Below are 19,184 nucleotides of genomic sequence, written 5' to 3'. Positions count from 1 at the left end.
CTTATTTGCTGCTGCTTGTTCTGTGATGTTGTCTTGGCCCCTCATCTAGACCCTTTAATTCGTATCAACACTTCTGAATCCCTGTCTTGCTTTACATCTGTTCTGAGTTAGCTGCCCTGATCTGTGTATTATATACAACTGATGAAAACCAGCATGTATTAATAAATAGGAAACATTTCTGCCTTGAAGTCCTGAGCAATGGCCAATGGAAAACATTCCACTATCCCATCTGCACTCATGTATTTTTTTCCTGGTATGAGTAAATAATTAGTTTACAGAATAGTTCCTACCCACAGAAGATCTTTGTTGAGATCAACACAGTGCTTTAGATCTGAGTCAGTACATCGCAATACTTGTGTTTCTTGGGATGGGCTGGCATACAGCAAGCAAGAGCTCATGGAGGGATTTGTATTCCTCACAAGGTTCTTCCCCTCCTTGCTGGTGTGTCCATTATAGCATTCTCTATTTGAGTGCCTCTTGCTATGTGGTGTTCCCCGCCAATCTGGGCAGAACTTGTTCATGTAGAAGCCTCAGTTTGTTCTTCAATGAAGCTGTAATCCCCGAGGCATCCAGTTGCGTTCCTCTGTGATTGGATACGGGGAATTATTGTTTGATGGTCTCTGCAACCTTATTGGAAGACCACAGTCAGTACGAATTAGAAATGGAAACGTCGTCTCCTCACTGACGATTAATGCAAATGCATCTCAAGGATGCGTGCTTAACCCACTGCTCTACTCACTCTACACCCATAACTCTGTGTGTCCAGGCATGATTCAAGTATCGTCTGCAGAATCACAGATGGCAATGAGGAAGCGTACAGGAGGGAGATAGATCAGATAACTGATTGGTGACACCATTACAATCTTACACTCAACGTTAGCAAAACCAAGGAACTGATTGTGGATTTCAGGAAGGAGAACACGAACCAGTCCTCATCGAGGGGGTCAGTACTGGAAAGGGTTCAGAACTTCAAATTCCTTGGGTGTCAACATCGCTGAGGATCTGTCCTGGGGCCTCCATGCCAATGCAATCACCATGAAGGCTTGCCAGTGGCTATACTTCGTGAAGAGTATGGGGAGATTCGGCACGTCACCAAAGACGCTTGCAGATTTCTACAGGTGTACCGTGGAGAGCATTCCGACCGGTTGCATCACTGCCTGGTGTGGAGGGTGCCAATGCACAGGACAGGAAAAGGCTACAGAGAGTTGTGAACTTGGCCAGAGCCGGTCATGGGCTCCGGACTCCACTCCATCAAGGGCATCTACAAGAGGTGGTGTCCTAATAAAGCAGCCTCTATCCTCAAGGCCACTCACCACCCAGGCCTTGCCCTCTTCTCACTGCTACCATCAGGAAGGAGGTCCAGGAGCCTGAAGACAAACACCCAATGGCACAAAAACAGCTTCTTGCCATCAGATTTCTGAACGGACAATGAACCACAGATACTGCCTCACTTTTCTCTTTTTACATTAATTTATTTATTTTAAATGTAATTTGTTAACAAGTATTTGCACTGCAACGCTGCCACAAAATAACAAATTTTGTGATGTTCGTGACAATAAATTCTGATTCTGTCATTTTATATTTTATGTTGAAATCAATGAAAAACTCCAACTGTAATGGTGGGATTTGTACTTGTGACTCCAGTCAGGAGCACTTTGCTATCAAACTTTGTATCCATTGGAATTTTACAGCACAAAAACAGGCCCTTTTGCCCTCTGTGACAATGCTATCCATCAATTATCCATCTGTACTAATCCCACTGGGTCCAGAGCCTTCCATATCGTGGCCTTCTCAAGACAATGAGATCCTTTGCCTTCACCAACCTTTAAGCATTCTCTTCCAGATTCCAACCAAGATTCCCCCCCTAAATCTCTACTGCCTTGGTCTAAAGCAATGCTGAGAAGATACAGTTTTTGACTCCTTAATTAAGGGCCCTCCCCAGCTTCCCCCTCTTTTCCTTATTGACATACTTGATATTGCCTTGATGCTTTATCTTATTTTCCAGATTTCAGATTTATCGCCAGACTACATACATGACATCACATACAACCCTGAGATTATTTTCCCTGCAGGCCAGGCGGAATTACCACTTATCGGTAGTGCAAAACAAAAACTGTACTCTTCCTGAACCTGATGGTGCAAGTCTTGCCGACACCGATACCTCTTTCCTGATGGCAGCAGCGAGAACAGAGCGTGTGCTGGGTGGTGTGTGGTCCTTAATGATTGCTGCTACTTTCCAACGGCAGCGTTCCCTGTAGATGTTCTCAATGGTGGGGAGGGTTTTGCCTGTGTGGTCCTGGGCTGTGTCCACTATCTTTTGGAGAACTTTATGTTCAGTGGTTTTGGTGTCCCCCTCCAAGGCCGAGGTGCAATCAGTTAGCACACTTTCCACCACACATCTGCAGAAATTTGCCTTGATTCTTGATGCTTCATACTTGAAACTTCAGTCCCAATAGAGGGTCCCAGTCCAAAGCGTCCCCACGGATGCTGCCTGTCCAACTGAGTCTCTCCAGCCCTTCACTGCTTGCTCAAGATCCCAGGATCTGCAGACTCTGTGTTTCTCAAGGCCATCAACATAGTTATTGAGGTTCCTGCTTCTGTAAAGGACAAGTGAACCTCTAGTGATATAACACCTCATCGTGCCCTGTATTTGGCCTGTCAAATTCTCATCTGTGAATTCTTTAGTTGGGAATAATTCCCCATGTCATTTGCCACAGCAAGATCACCAAGCATCAAATGCATGGCTGGTGGGAAAGTTTTCTGTAGTTAAATGAGGTTAAGCATTGACCCAGACACATAACCCCTCATCATACCCAGCCGACGTTTCCATAATCATTGGATTATTTTGGGGCTGATTTCACTGATATGGAATTGGTTGATAGAACATCACAACACAGAAACAGGACCTTCAGCCCTTCTAGTCTGTGCTAAATAATTATTCTGCCTCGTCCCACCGATCTGCACCCAATATGTCGCCCTCCACACCCCTCTCATCCATGTATCTATCCAAATTGTTCTTTAACATTAAAATTGAGCCCACATTCATCATTTCAGCTGGCAGCTCGTTCCCCAATCCCACCACTATCTCTGTGTGAAGAAATTTCCCCTAAACTTTTCCACTTTCACCCTTAATCCATGTCCTCTGGTTTGTATCTCACCCACCCTCAGTGGAAAAAGCCGATCTATCTTTATTCTGTCTCTCCCCTTCATTTGTGCACTTCTAACAAATATCAGGTTGTATGTGATGCCATGTTCGTACTCTGACAGTAAATCTGTATATGGAAATAACCCACGTACCTTCTATTCCCTTCTCCCTCAGAAGCCTCTCCATCTTCCCCATGCCTCAGTGCTGTCTCCCCTCCACCTCCTCCATGATTGTGACGTTAACATTCCCACTGCTCCCCTCGCATCTTCTACTACTCTGCCTTCGTGGGACCTCAACCTGTTCTCTCCCCCACCCCCCCCACCACGTTTTCCCCACATGATGCCAGAAATGAATCCTGGTTGGTCAACGCTTCCTGAGACAATCAGGGTGCTACAGAATTGCAATCCCTTATAATTTTCCTTTTCCTCATTCTCTCCAGCCAGATAACCCCCAGTGATGCCGACACTCAGACCAGGTTGTAGTGTGCATTAAGTGTGTGTCCACCTGACTCTTTGTCTCTCGTTTCAGGGAACCTCCAGAACTACAAGTCGATGGAAAAGGTAAGGGACTTTTCCTAAATTCTGGTTTTATGTTTTTACATGCAAGTGTGGGGTGGCACGGTTAGTATGATACTATAACCTCACCTGTGGCCCGGGTTAAAATCTGGTGCTGTTTGCACATTCTGTCTGGAGACAGGCTTTTCGGCCCAACTATTCCATGCTGGCAAACCTAGTTCCATTTGCCTCCATTCATTCCGCATCCCTCCAAACCTTTCCTATCCACGCACCTGTCTTAACGATATGACTGACCCTGCCTCTAGTACTTTCTCCGGCTGCTCGCCCCACAGACCCACCACCGGTGTAAAGAAAGTGCCCCTGGGGTCCTTTTTAAATCTTTTCCCTCCCGTATAAAGTCTGTGCCCTCAGGTTTTAGACCTCTTTCCTTGGGAGAAAGGACTGAGAAGTGCAATCCCAACAGGATAGCAGCTGTGCATGTTGTGCCTGCCTCTGTGTAGCCTCAGATCTCTGCAGGGTTTCAGGCCCACCAACCCTTTCATCCACACTGGTGTGATCTATTTGACTACAGCTGACACAGTAGTGAGGATGTGTGATGTAGACCCCGATGTAGCCACCCACCAGTCACAGGACGCTCATTAATCCACCCGAGCCTGTTCTATTGAAGGTATGTCTTTCCTCTGCCATCATTTCACTTTCAAACCCTGGCACGTTCTCCCACAGTTCAGGGGGTGGTCCGGAAGAAGAGGTCACAACGTACTCAACCAACAGTCGATTCTCTGGCCGAGGAGAGAGGCTGGGATACAGCCGCTATGGAAACTCCACAAGCTCGACCTACGGCAATGTGTTCGAGAAGAAACAGGAAGAATTTGAAAAGGTAGGTGAAGGGCTATGCTTATTCTGGGGTCGGGGGGGTGGTAAGGCACCCTGCTTGTGGCACAAGGCACTGTCTGTTCACTTGTCTATCTGGGCACCCTACAACTGGATGGCATTAACATCGACTTCTCTGGTTTCCATTAAACGCCCCCCCCCCCCCCCCCCCATCACCTTTCTCCCAATTCTGTCTGTCATCTCTCTTCCCTTTTCCGTGTCACAGATACCGGAGGACCCCAGTTTAAGGTGAGGGGAGGAAAGTTAAGGGGAGACGTCAGAGGTAAGTTTTTTTACTCAGAGTGGTGGATGCCTGGAATGTGTTGCCAGGGGTGGTGGAGGAGGATGGTACAATAGGGACATTTAAGAGACTCTTGGATAAGCACTGAATAAAAATAGAGGTTATGGGTGTGAGGTAGGGAAGATTAAGATTGTTGAGTAGACTTTTTATGGGTTGATACAACAGCATGGGCTGAAGGGCTTGTACTGTGTTGTAATGATTTGTATATAACTCTGTGACCTGACAGGGCATCTTTGAGTGGTGACTAAACATTGGTTGGAAGGTATGTCTTTCCTCTGTTATTGTTTCAAGAGAGCCTTTGTTAAATTGATTTAGATTTGGGCACATTTTAGAACATAGTACACAGCTACCTGGATGCATGCCTGCTACTGGGGTGGAGATTAAGGTTAGGAGTGGCCAGAGACAGGAGATGATATCCATCACACAAACTGGAAGGTACATGGTGATGCTGCCCCTGGTTAAAGGCAGAGGGAGGTTGGAACCTGGACACACTGACAGAGGGAGGTTGGAACCTGGACACACTGGCAGAGGGAGGTGTGTAGCCAGACACACTGGCAGAGGGAGGTTGGAACCTGGTCACACTGGCAGAGGGAGGTGTGTAGCCAGACACACTGGCAGAGGGAGGTTGGAACCTGGTCACACTGGCAGAGGGAGGTGTGTAGCCGGACACACTGGCAGAGGGAAGTTGGAACCTGGTCACACTGGGAGAGGGAGCTGTGTAGCCGGATACACTGGGAGAGGGAGGTTGGAACCAGGTCACACTGGCAGAGGGAGGTTGGAATCTGGTCACACTGGCAGAGGGAGGTCTGTATCCGGACTCATTGGCAGAGGGAGGTGTGTAGCCAGACACACTGGCAGAGGGAGGTGTCAAAACCAGACACTGACTGCATTTGAGAGGCCGGTAGACCAGCACTTGAATCACCCAAGCACTGGAGGCCACAGGACAAGGACTCGGAGAAGTGGTTATTACAGATGGATGCTCGCTGGACAGCCATGACACAAAATGTCCTTGTTTGTGGTGTACGACTCTATGCCTCAATTAACTGGGCAGAGCCACAATTAATGGCAAATCCCTTTCTCTCACCAGGAGCTCGCCAAGGAGAGGCAGGAAAATCAGAAGCTGGTCAAACTGTTGCAGGATCGGGATGAACTTATCGGGAAACTGAAGGAAGAAATTGATCTGCTTAACAGAGTAAGAAATTTGGTTTAAGAGTGTTTACCACAAAATACGGGTGTACAGAGATATCCACAGGCTATCTCGAACATTCTTACAGCCCTGTAAGGAGTGCAGTGTTACAGGAAAAGGAAGATCACCAAGCAAGGGTAGCATGCTTGTACAAGTATTTCCCAACGAAACCGCGTTCTCCGGTCCTCGGTGCAAAATGTGCAGACACACAACTGTACAACACATAGACAGACAAACAATACATATGCAGGACAAATAATCATCGATACAAATAAATACATATATATTGTTTTGTACTTAAGAGAGTCTCAGATGGTTAGTGTGAGCGGTTCCTTTGGTCATTCAGCATTCTCACTGCCTGTGGGATTGAGGGGTTCATTCAGGAGCCTGATGGCTGCAGGGAAGACACTGTCTTTAAGCCTATATGTGTGCACTTTCACGCTCGTGAGTCTTCTTCCCAAAAGGAGGAGGGAGGTGTTCAGGGTGTGACGGGACAGGTCCTTAGGTGCGTCGGCTGCCTTTCCAGGTTAGTGGGAAATGTAGACGGAGTCCAGAGAGGGGAGGGAAGTTTGAACGATGTCCTGAGCTGCATTCACCACCTTCTGCAGCTTCTTCCGACCTTGAGCAGCTCCCGTCCCACACGGTGATGCAGTCGGCACGTCTGCTCTCAATGTTCAAGCAAGAAAGGAATAAATAAAACAGTAAATGTGGGAACACTCAGCAGGTGGGCAGCAAGATTTCAAGATTCCTTTATGTTGTGTAATAGTAGCCAGACACACTGGCAGAGGGAGCTGTGTAGCCAGACACACTGGCAGAGGGAGCTGTGTAGCCAGACACACTGGCAGAGGGAGGTGTGTAGCCGGACCCACTGGCAGAGGGAGGTGTGTAACCAGACACACTGGCAGAGGGAGCTGTGTAGCCAGACACACTGGCAGAGGGAGGTGTGTAGCCAGACCCACTGGCAGAGGGAGGTGTGTAACCAGACACACTGGCAGAGGGAGGTTGAAACCTGGTCATGTTGGCAAAGGGAGGTCTGTAGCCGGACACACTTTTGCCTGCTGTGAAGCAGATAGAGTCATGATTAATATCGCCCAGCACCGCTTACAATAGGAGAGAAAGAGAACCAAAAGAGAGTCCCTTCAGAGACACTGAGCGTCATGAGTTTGCCTGCAGTGCTCCTGCAGCCGCGCACACTCCTGATCCAAAGCTCCGACACGATCAGGAAACCTTCAGCACCCAAGGCCCCTTCCAGAGACCTTCTTGCTCTCAGCAGCCTCTCAAATATCGGTTCCGATACCCATACCTGGTTCCCATGACCCAGTTGTCAACAGCCCACAGAACTGTGTGCGTCCTTCGCCCACAGGTCACGGGCAGCGCGCAAGCCTGTGTGAGTCTCTGGACCGCGTCGCTGCTCTGCTGCTGTGCTCACCGTCCTGTATTGTCGTCTCCTTTTCAGTGGGGGGGGGGTGTTCTCCCTATTTCTGGTGCCCCTCACCAGTTTGCTGCTCCCCCGGAGTTTGTAACCCTTTGTGGTCGCTGCCACCATCTTGTTCACAGATCCCATGGTTGCAAGATTTAAAATTAAAATCACCATCGGTTATCTTAACAGGCCATTTCGACCCTGTAGAGATCCGCCACTCTAGATCTGGGCAGTTGCACCCTGCGGAGCAGCTCCATGTCTCTGCTCCCTGCTCTCCCAGGTGTACAGGGGTAGTGCTGCCTTTGTTTTCCACACGCAGAGAGAAACAGTTGTTGCTTCATGTTGAATATTTTTAATCAGAACTGGGAAAGAGAGAAAACAGGGTGTATTTTAGCCAAAGAGAAGGTGGGAGAGGAATGGGTGGGTCAAAGGGATAAATCTCTAATTGGGTGAGGCCAGGACTGCCAAGGGCCATAAACTGTTGATGAGATCATTCATTAGGTGGGTTAATGGGCCAATCAGAACAAAGAAGCAGCTGCAAAATAAGGAAAGTCGAAGAGTGAAAGGACAAATAGGGAATTTATTTGTCATAAAGTACCTGATGATTTGAGGACATCTACAAGAGGCGGTGTTTAAGACAGCAGCCTCTATCCTCAAAGACCCCCACCACCCAGGCCAGGCCTTCTTTTTTTTTTTTTTTTTTTTTAAATTTTTTATTTTTCACACCATAAATCACAATAGCCATGATATACACTTTTTCTTTTCCACACATTTACAGTGACTTTTTCTCCCTCCCCCCTCCCTCCTCCCAAGCCACCCCCCCATCCCTCCCCCCTCTCATCCATTTTAGTTATACAATCTAGGTTGCATTAATTCAGTTAGACAATGTTGTCATTCAACAAAAATACACCAGAAATTCTACTGAGTCCATTTTTTTCTTCTCTTCTCCTTCCATCAACTTAGGTAATGTTTGTTCCCGGTAGGTTTTCGCTATTGTATTTAATGTAAGGCTCCCATACTTGTTCGAATATTTCAATATTATTTCTTAAACTATATGTTATTTTTTCTAATGGAATACATTTATTCATTTCTATATACCATTGTTGTATTTTCAAATTATCTTCCAATTTCCAGGTTGACATAATACATTTTTTTGCTACAGCTAGGGCTATCTTAACAAATCTTTTTTGTGCATCCTCCAAGTCAATTCCAAATTCTTTATTTTTTATGTTACTTAGGAGAAAGATCTCTGGATTCTTTGGTATATTGTTTTCTGTTATTTTATTTAATATCTGATTGAGATCATCCCAAAATTTTTCTACTCTCTCACATGTCCAGATTGCATGAATTGTTGTTCCCCTTTCTTTTTTACATCGAAAACATCTATCAGATACTGTTGGGTCCCATTTATTTAACTTTTGCGGTGTAATGTATAGTCTGTGTAACCAATTATATTGTATCATACGCAGCCTCGTATTTATTGTATTTCTCATCGTTCCAGAGCATAACTTCTCCCATGTTTCCTTTTTTATCTTTATATTTAAATCTTGTTCCCATTTTTGTTTAGTTTTACCATTTGTTTCCTCATTTTCCTTTTCTTGCAGTTTAATATACATATTTTTTATAAATCTTTTGATTAACATTGTATCTGTAATCACATATTCAAGGTTACTTCCCTCTGGTAAACTAAAGTTGCTTCCTAATTTATCTTTCAAGTAGGATCTCAGTTGGTAATATGCCAGCGCTGTATCTCCCGTTATATTGTACTTATCTCTCATTTGTTCAAAGGATAAGAATCTACTTCCTGAAAAACAATTTTCTATTCTTTTAATCCCTTTTTTTTCCCATTTTCTAAAGGCAAGGTTGTCTATTGTAAAAGGGAGTAGCTTATTTTGCGTCAATATTAGTTTTGGTATTTGGTAATTTATTTTATTTCTTTCTACATGTATCTTCTTCCATATATTGAGGAGATGGTGTAATACTGGAGAAGTTCTATGTTGTACCAATTTTTCGTCCCATTTATATAATATGTGTTCAGGTATCTTTTCCCCTATTTTATCTAATTCTAGTCTCGTCCAGTCTGGTTTTTCCCTTGTTTGATAAAAATCTGATAGGTACCTTAATTGTGCGGCTCTATAATAATTTTTGAAGTTTGGCAATTGTAAGCCTCCTTGTTTATACCATTCTGTTAATTTGTCTAGTGCTATCCTCGGTTTCCCCCCTCTCCATAAAAATCTCCTTATTATTTTCTTTAACTCTTTGAAGAATTTTTCTGTCAGTTGTATTGGCAATGCCTGAAATAAGTATAGTATCCTTGGAAAAATGTTCATTTTAATACAGTTTATCCTTCCTATCAGTGTTAGTGGTAGCTCTTTCCAATGCTCTAAATCGTCCTGTAGTTTTTTCATTAGTGGATTGTAATTGAGTTTATATAATTGGCCTAGATTTTTGTTTATTTGCACACCTAGGTATCTTATTGCCTGCGTTTGCCATCTGAATGGGGATTCCTCCTTAAATTTTGAGAAATCCGCGTTATTCATAGGCATTGCTTCACTTTTATTTACGTTTATCTTGTATCCCGACACTTCTCCATATTCCTTCAATTTCTTATATAGTTCTTTTATTGATAGTTCTGGTTCTGTTAAGTACACTATCACATCATCCGCAAACAGACTGATTTTATATTCCCTGTCTTTTATTTTTATTCCTTTTATATTATTATCTCTTCTTATCGATTCTGCTAGTGGTTCTATAGCTAGCGCAAACAATAATGGTGATAGTGGGCATCCCTGCCGCGTTGACCTGCTTAAGTTAAATTGCTTTGATACATGTCCATTTACTGTCACTTTCGCTAACGGTCCCTTATATAATGCTTTAATCCAATTAATATACTTCTCCGGTAAACTGAATTTTTGCAATACTTTGAACAAGTAATTCCATTCTACTCTGTCGAAGGCCTTCTCTGCGTCTAAAGCAACTGCTACTGCCGGTGCTTTATTTCCTTCTACTGCATGAATTAAGTTAATAAATTTACAAATATTGTCTGTTGTGCGTCTTTTTTTGATAAATCCAGTTTGGTCTAAATTTACCATTTTCGGTACCTGTTCTGCTAATCTGTTCGCTAATAGTTTAGCTATTATCTTATAATCTGTGTTTAGCAAAGATATTGGTCTATATGACGCTGGTGAGAGTGGATCTTTCCCTTGTTTTAGTATCACTGTAATTATTGCTGTTTTACATGAATCTGGTAAGTTTTGTGTCTCATCAATCTGGTTGATTACATCCAGGAGGGGCGGTATTATTAGGTCTTTAAATGTTTTGTAGAATTCTATTGGGAGTCCATCCTCTCCTGGTGTCTTATTATTTGGTAAATTTTTTATTATCTCTTGTATTTCTACTGTTCCAAATGGTTCTGTTAATTTATTTTGTTCCTCTATTTGTAGTTTTGGTAGTTCAATTTTAGTCAAAAATTCATCTATTTTCCCTTCTTTCCCTTCGTTTTCGGTTCGGTATAATTGTTCATAGAATTCTCTGAAGTTTTCCTTAATTTCTTTTGGATTATATGTAATTTGTTTGTCTTTTTTCCTTGTTGCCAATACCATTTTCTTAGTTTGCTCTGTCTTAAGCTGCCATGCTAGGATTTTGTGTGTTTTTTCCCCTAGTTCATAATATTTCTGTTTTGTCTTCATTATATTCTTCTCCACCTTATATGTTTGTAATGTTTCATATTTTATTTTTTTATCCGCCAATTCTCTTCTTTTGGTTGTATCTTCCTTTATTGCTAATTTTTTTTCTATGTTTATTATTTCCCTTTCCAACTGCTCTGTTTCCTGATTATAGTCCTTCTTCATCTTGGTTGCATAACTTATTATTTGCCCTCTAATGAATGCTTTCATTGCGTCCCATAGTATAAACTTATCTTCCACTGATTCCGTATTTACTTCAAAGTACATTTTTAATTGTTTTTCAATAAATTCTCTAAAATCCTGTCTTTTAAGTAGCATGGGGTTTAATCTCCATCTATACATTCTTGGAGGGATGTCTTCTAGCTCTATTGCCAATAACAGGGGTGAGTGGTCCGATAATAGTCTAGCTTTATATTCCGTTTTCCTAACTCTCCCTTGTATGTGGGCTGATAACAGGAATAGGTCTATCCTTGAGTATGTTTTATGTCTAGTCGAGTAGTATGAGTATTCCTTTTCTTTTGGGTTTTGTTTCCTCCATATGTCCACAAGTTTCATTTCTTGCATTGATTTAATTATAAATTTGGTTACTTTGTTCTTCCTGTTAATTTTTTTCCCCGTTTTATCCATATTTGGATCCAAATTCAGATTGAAATCCCCTCCTATTAGTATGTTCCCTTGCGTATTAGCTACCTTCAAAAAGATATCTTGCATAAACTTTTGATCTTCTTCGTTAGGTGAATATATATTAAGTAGATTCCAAAGCTCTGAATATATCTGACATTTTATCATAACATATCTCCCTGCTGGATCTATTATTTCCTCTTCTATTTTAAATGGCACATTTTTGCTAATTAATATAGCCACTCCTCTTGCTTTTGAATTATACGATGCTGCTGTTACATGTCCTACCCAATCTCTCTTTAATTTCTTGTGCTCCAATTCAGTTAAATGTGTTTCTTGGACAAATGCTATATCTATTTTTTCCTTTTTCAGTAAATTTAGTAGTTTCTTCCTTTTAATTTGGTTATGTATTCCATTAATATTTAGAGTCATATAGTTCAGCGTAGCCATTTTATATTTTGTTTATCTTCTCTTTCCGTTTTTCCATCATTACCTTTCCTCCTTTTCCATTTCTGTTTTCTTATTTTCAACTCTTTACCAGACAACATTCCTACAACATCCAACATTTTCCTTATTCTCCTATTTCTATCTTCTTTATCCCCAATCTCCCCTTCCCCTCCTGAGTTGCCCTTTATCCCTTGTCGGACAACCACATCTCCCCTCTCCATTTGGATTTGCGAATCCAGTCGCAAGCGTCAACTGATTTTGCAGTGACCGCTCTTTTCCCCCCACCCAGCCCCCCCCAGAAAAGATTTCGTTTTTTATATGTCACAAAGGTCACTCTTTTAGTTCCCTCCTTATTCTCTCTATTCCATTACCTTCCCTTATTAATTCTTGTCTATACTTTCTATATTTTCCTCTAATTACAGATACTTTCACATATGCCCGTTGTCTCTATTCACTCTTATACCTCTTTACCCGCATACATATCAATCGTGGTCATTTTTACCCTCCTTACCCGTCTTCATCCCTCAGTCTATTTTTGTCTTTACCCACATACATATCAATCGTGATAATTTTTGCTCTCATTACCCGTCTTCATCCCTCAGTCTATTTTTGTAATTGTTCTGCAAATTTTCGTGCTTCTTCTGGATCCGAGAATAGTCTGTTTTGTTGTCCTGGAATAAATATTTTCAATACCGCAGGATGCTTCAGTGTAAATTTATATCCTTTCTTCCATAAAATCGCTTTTGCTGCATTGAACTCTTTTCTCTTCTTTAGGAGTTCAAAGCTTATATCTGGATAAATGAAGATTTTTTGCCCTTTATACTCCAGTGGTTTGTTGCCCTCTCTTACTTTTTCCATTGTCTTCTCCAGCACCTTTTCTCTTGTAGTATATCTTAGGAATTTTACTACAATAGATCTTGGTTTTTGTTGTGGTTGTGGTTTAGGGGCCAATGCTCTATGTGCCCTTTCTATTTCCATTTCTTGCTGTAGTTCTGGACATCCTAGGGCCTTAGGGATCCATTCTTTTATAAACTCCCTCATATTCTTGCCTTCTACATCTTCCTTAAGGCCCACTATCTTTATGTTATTTCTTCTGTTATAATTTTCCATTATATCTATTTTTTGGGCTAGTAATTCTTGTGTCTCTTTAGTTTTTTTATTAGATTCCTCCAATTTCTTTTTTAAGTCTTCTACCTCCATTTCTGCTGCTATTGCCCGTTCTTCCATCTTGTCCATTTTTTTCCCCATTTCTGTTAAGGTCATATCCATTTTATTTATTTTCTTTTCTGTGTTGTTTATTCTTCTTCTTAAATCATTGAATTCCTGTGTTTGCCATTCTTTAAATGACTCCATGTATCCTCTAACAAGAGCAAGTACCTCCTTTACCTTGCCTATCTTTTCTTCTTCTATTTCCCTGTACTCTTCCTCTTCCTCTTCTTCTTCCTCTAGGTTGACCATCTGTTGTTTCTTTGCTGCCCTTTCCTCCTCTTCTTTCTTGTTTCTATTGTCTTCTGTGGTCTCTTCTTGCTGCAGGTGTTCTGCAGCTGTCGTTGCCGGCTGTGGAGATCGACTCCCCAGCTGGTCCCCGCTCCCGTCGGTGTGTTTTTTTGTATGCGCATCGCACTACCTGAGGTAGTGGGGTCTTCTCTCCACAGCGGGCCTCTTCGGACAGGTAAGGCCTTCACCTTTTTCCTCCGTTGTCTTCTCTTCCTCTCTTCTTTCCGTTGATTTTGATTTTTCTCCTTTTGTCTCCATCTTCTTTCCACCTTTATATTCACTTTTCTTTAACTTGTATTTCTGTGCCTTTGTATTTTCTCTTGTTTTTCCCGACTTTTCTGGAGAGGGCTGGAGTTCACCGTCCGGCCACTACTCCATCACGTGACTCCTCCTGGCCAGGCCCTCTTTACTCTGCTCCCATCAGGAAGGAGGTCCAGGAGCCTGGACGAACACCCAGCGGCACTCCGTCATCAGATTTCTGATGGACAGTGAACCACAGACACCACCTCACTTTCTCCTATCTTGCACTATTTATTTATTATTGAAAAGTCACTTGTAGAAATATTTGCACAGAGATGCTGCAGCAAAACAACAAATTCTGTGGCACGTTCATAATAAATTCTGGTCCCGATACAAGGAGAAGGGTTCTGCTGTGAGTAGGCCCACAGATTATCTCTAACATTCATACAGCCATAGAAAAATCACAGTTTACAGAGTTCAGGGTTACACAGAAAAGAAAGTGCAAATGTGAATGTGTTGTTGGGCAGAGGATTGTGTGCAGTTTTGGTCACCTAAATACACAAAAGATATCAGTAAAATTGAAAGAGTCCAGTGAAGATTTACTAGGAAGTTGCCACGACTTCAGGAACTGAGTTCAGGGAATGGTTAAACAGGTTAGGACTTTATTCCCTGGAGTGTAGAAGGATGAGGGGAGATTTGATCGAGGTATTTAAAATTATGAGGGGGACAGACAGAGTAAATGGAGATTGGCTTTTTCCACTGAGGGTTGGTGAGATGCAAAGCAGTGGACATGGGTTAAGGGTAAAAGTGGAAAAGTTTAGGGGGAACATGAGGGGGATCTTCTTCACCCAGAGAGTGGTGGGAGCATGGAATGAGCTGCCAGCTGAGGTGGTGAATGTGGGCTCAGTTTTTAACATTTAAGAAGAACTTGGACAGGTACATGGGTGGGAGGGGTCTGGACTGGGGGCAGGTCAGTGGGACTGGGCAGAATAATAGTTTGGCACAGACTAGAAGGGCCTGTTTTTTCTGTGTTGTAATGTTCTATAGGTGAACCTGGGTTAGCGTAGCAGTTAGTGCAGAGGAATTTCTTTAGCCAAAGGGTCACAGCGCTAGGGATCGGGGTTCAAATCTAACACTGTCTGCAAGGAGTTTGTACGTTCTCCCCGTGTCTGAGTGGGTTTTCCGTGGGGGGCTCCAGTTTCCTCCCATCCTTCAAAAAGAACTAGGGGTTGTAGGTCAATTGGCTGTAATTTCGTGGCATGGCCCCTGGATATAAGGGTGTATTACCGTGCTGTATATCTAAATTAAAAAATAATAACCCTATTCAAATATAAATGATCCCTAACGAGACAGGACAGGGCAGGTGCGAAAATGTTTCACTTGTGGGCAAATCACACACTAAGAGGCGTTGTAAGAAAATAAAAGCAAGGTACTCTCTCCGAGAGTAATGATTCTTTGGAAATGGACGATCATTGGATATATTCATGGTGGATGTAGGCAAATATTTGAATGAGTGGGAAATTGAGTGTTATAGGAAGTGGTACAGAAGAGGAGTTGAGGCCAATGTAGGTAATCGATGATGGGGCAGGTTTAAGGGGCTGGGGCCTCCCTCCCCCTGTATGTGTTGGGGAATCAGATCACTGGTGGAACTTGAGCAATGAACCTGTCCAGCACACCTGTGTGTGTCTGCAACTCATTATGTAATGTTCTGTCAATGCATGTGAATTTTTTCATTTGTAGGTTTCATGGTGCAGGCATTTATTGTCCAACCCTAATTGCCTGAGAAGGTGGGGGTGAGCTGGAGCTGCCTTTGGGAACCACTGCAGTCCCTCCAGTGAAGGTGCTCCCATGGTGTTGTCTGGGAGGGAGTTTTGGCCACAGTGAAAGCACACTGATATATTCTAAGAGCCCGTTTAGGACAGAGATGCAGAGGAATTTCTTTAGCCAAAGGGTGGATTAATTACAACAATGTTTACATTTCAGGAGTATTTGCACTGGAGAGACCCCGCTTGGAGTATTTGGTGTATTGTGAGCAGTTTTGGGCTCCTCATGTAAGAAAGGATGTGCTCATGTTGGAGAGGAGGTTCACAACTATGATTCTGGGAATGAAAGGGTTATTATGTGAGGAGTGTTTGACAACTCTTGGCCTGTGCTCAATGGAATTTTGGGAGAATAGGGTGGGAATCTCATTGAAACATTTCAAGTGTTGAAAGTCATGGACAGAGTGGATGTAGAAAGGTGGTTTCCTTGGTGGGAGAGTCTAGGACAAGGAGGCACAACTTCAGGATTGAAAGGCATCCACTTAGATCTGGAGGAACATCTTCAGCCAGAGGGTGTTGAATCTATGGAATTTGTTGCCACAGGCGGTTGTGGAGGCCGAGTCATTGGGGGTATTTAAGGCAGAGATTGACAGGTTCTTGATTAGTCAGGGCATCGAAGATTATGGGGAGAGAGGTTGAATGGGGAAATGGATCAACTCACAATTGAATGGTGGGGCAGACTTGATGGGCTGAATAGACTATTTCTGCTCCTATGGCATTATATTTTCAAGTCAGATGTATAAATGTGCGTGAATGTGTTCATGTGTGGGCGAAAGAGATACTTGCATTTTGGTGGCTGTTAGAAAGTTGCATGTGCATGAGAGATGTGAATGTATGATGTATTATGGGAACATTTATTGTAATAGACATTGTACAATTTACATCTGCACCAAAATCCTTACTGCAGCTGAACAGGAACTTGGTAAAATAAATACAACAGTACTCAGAATAATCTGTTCAGTTCTGGCCACCTCATTGCAGGAAGGATGTGGAAGCTATGGAGAGGGTACAGTGAAGATTTACCAGGATGTTGCCTGGATTGGAAAATATGTCTTTTGAAGCAAGGTTAGCAGAGCTGGGACTTTTCTCTTTGAAGTGTAGAAGGATGAAAGGAGTCTTTAAGATTCTAAGATAAAGTGGACAGTGTTTTTTTTACCCCCCATGGCAGGAGTAGCAAACACCAGAGGATATCTGTACAAAGAGAAGGGAGCAAAATTTAGGGGAGATGTCAGGGATGTTTTTTTCACACACAGAATTGAGGGTGTCTGAAATGCCTTGTCAGGGGTGGTGGTGGAGTGTAAAACATTAGGGGCGTCTAAAAGACTCCTAGACAGGCACATGGATGAAAGAAAAATAGAGGATATGAGGTAGGGAGAGTGTCATTTTTTTATATTTTGGTAGGAATATATAGGTCTGCACAACATTGAGGGCCAAAGGGCCTGTACTGTGCTGTAGCGTTCTATGTTCTATACTAACTTGATTTTAAAAGAAACAATAAATGCAAATGACAGATCGGTGATAAATGTTCAATTACTGTTGTACAAAAAAAGAGTGGTGTTATATTTGTGCAGATCATCCTCTTGTGGTGCCAGAGCGTACCCCAATAACGAGGTATGCTTTCAAGAGGCAGGAGAGCTGGAAGTTTGAATTAAGGGATTTACAACTCCCTCATTTTAAGAATGATTATAAAGCAGCTCAATTAAGATTTATATACGTATTGTTTAGTTTAGATAAAATTCCTTCTTTGATTGGTATAGATTGGTTTAAGGTAGGGGAAATAGGGAATCACCTATTTTGAAACATTTGGTTGAATAGTGGAATAGTATTGATAATGAAATTGGTAATGAAAGGTTTAATATCTCGAAAAATGCCCCATTCCATTTTCAATTGATAATCAATTTTTGAAGATTTGGAGAGAGAGGTATTAAGAAAATTGAGGATTGTTTTGAGAATGGGAAATTTATAACGTTTGAACAAATGAAGGATAAATTTAATGTACCTAATAATACTTAATTATTATCAGGTTAAACTTTTTTGGTCTTGTAAAATAGGTCCGAGTTTGACATTTCCCAGCCAAAGTGAATTGGAAGTACTGATTTGTAATAGAAATGTCAATAAATTTATTTCTGTAATGTATAATTTATATCAAAGGAAAGCCCCCAAAATAGGGGTGCATAAATTGAGATTAAGATGGGAAGTAGATTTAAATACACAGATAAATGAGAAAGGCTGGATGGAATTATGTAGGAATCGTATAATTAAAATTGTAAAAGTAAGATATAGGTTAGTCCATATAATTTTATACATCAATTATATTTGACTCCACAAAAGTTAAATAGATTACATTCTGCTCTGCCAGATTTATATTTTAGGGGTGGATGTGAGATTGGAACTTTCTTGCATCCTATTTGGCTGTGTTCTAAAGTCAGTAATTTTGTTTGGAAGTTGGTAATTTTTTGGAACGGATTACAGGGGTCAAATTCCCACAGAATCTGATGTTATTTTTTATTGCTTCATATTAAGGTTATAGGGCCCAAACTAAAATTAAATCTGTATCAAATCGAATTTGTGCAAATTGCTTTGGCAGTTTCTAGGAAATGTATAGCAATATCATGGAAGTCAGATATAGACTGAGGTATGGAAAGATGGTGTGCAGAACTCTGGAGTTGTACTCCCTTAGAGACAATTACATATAGTCTGCGAGATGAACATCATCCGTTCTGGAAAACATGGCACCCTTATTTACAAAATCTGGGTATGCTCGTTTAAAGCTCTCTGAAGATCCTACTTGATAACCTCCAATTGGAATTTATGTTATGTTTTTATCATCTTGGTTGTCCCTGTTTATTTTCTTTTTATTCTCTCTTTCCAATTCTTTTCTCTATATTTTCTTTCACAAGGGTTTTGGTAGGGGGAGGGGAGGAAGGTGGGAGTGGGGTGGAGCAGTTAGGTAGAAGGGTTTTTTTTTAATATATACTTATGTAATGCCATTCATATTGTGGTTTAAAATTAAATAAAATATTTTTTAAAAGAGGAAAGAGAGCTTTGTGAAAGATGAGCACGCAGTTTTCAGAGAGAAATGTGTGCTTTATTCTTTACGTGGGGGTTGGTTCTCCAATTAGAAAATACGAAGGGTGATCATCCCCATAAACTTAATCCATGTCCCGTCATTTACAACTTCATGCGAGATCATCCGTACCGGAATTATTTCCTCTGCTGGGTCCATTTAATTGGCCTCATGACTGGAATTGAGCTCACTTATCCAACTGCCTTTTGCTTATCGCAGGCATTTCTGTGAGAGGTGGGGGGAGTTGGTGTAATAAAAACCCGGCTGGACTTTAGGTTCTCCCAGTTTTTCCCCCCCACCCCCCCCCCCCCCCCCCACGTGACAGCAACAGATTCTTCCTGAGAGGATGCCTGAATATATAAAATTAAC

At 42.0% G+C, this 19,184-nt stretch overlaps 1 protein-coding gene across 2 annotated transcripts in view; it reads left to right on the top strand.

Annotated features, from left to right (window-relative positions):
• The window catches only part of pawr (PRKC, apoptosis, WT1, regulator), a 106,986-nt gene that overhangs the window by 84,108 nt on the left and 3,694 nt on the right, over positions 1-19,184 (top strand). For both annotated transcript variants that reach the window (XM_069904368.1, XM_069904367.1), the window contains 3 exons: positions 3,674-3,705; positions 4,384-4,537; positions 5,919-6,023. In XM_069904368.1, the coding sequence (XP_069760469.1) occupies positions 3,674-3,705; positions 4,384-4,537; positions 5,919-6,023 (291 nt within the window). The remainder of the gene's footprint in view (positions 1-3,673; positions 3,706-4,383; positions 4,538-5,918; positions 6,024-19,184) is intronic.

The sequence above is a fragment of the Narcine bancroftii genome, chromosome 11, assembly GCF_036971445.1.
Source record: "Narcine bancroftii isolate sNarBan1 chromosome 11, sNarBan1.hap1, whole genome shotgun sequence".
In the NCBI taxonomy this organism is placed as follows: Eukaryota; Metazoa; Chordata; class Chondrichthyes; order Torpediniformes; family Narcinidae; genus Narcine; species Narcine bancroftii.
This window is presented reverse-complemented; position numbering and strand designations above follow the sequence as displayed.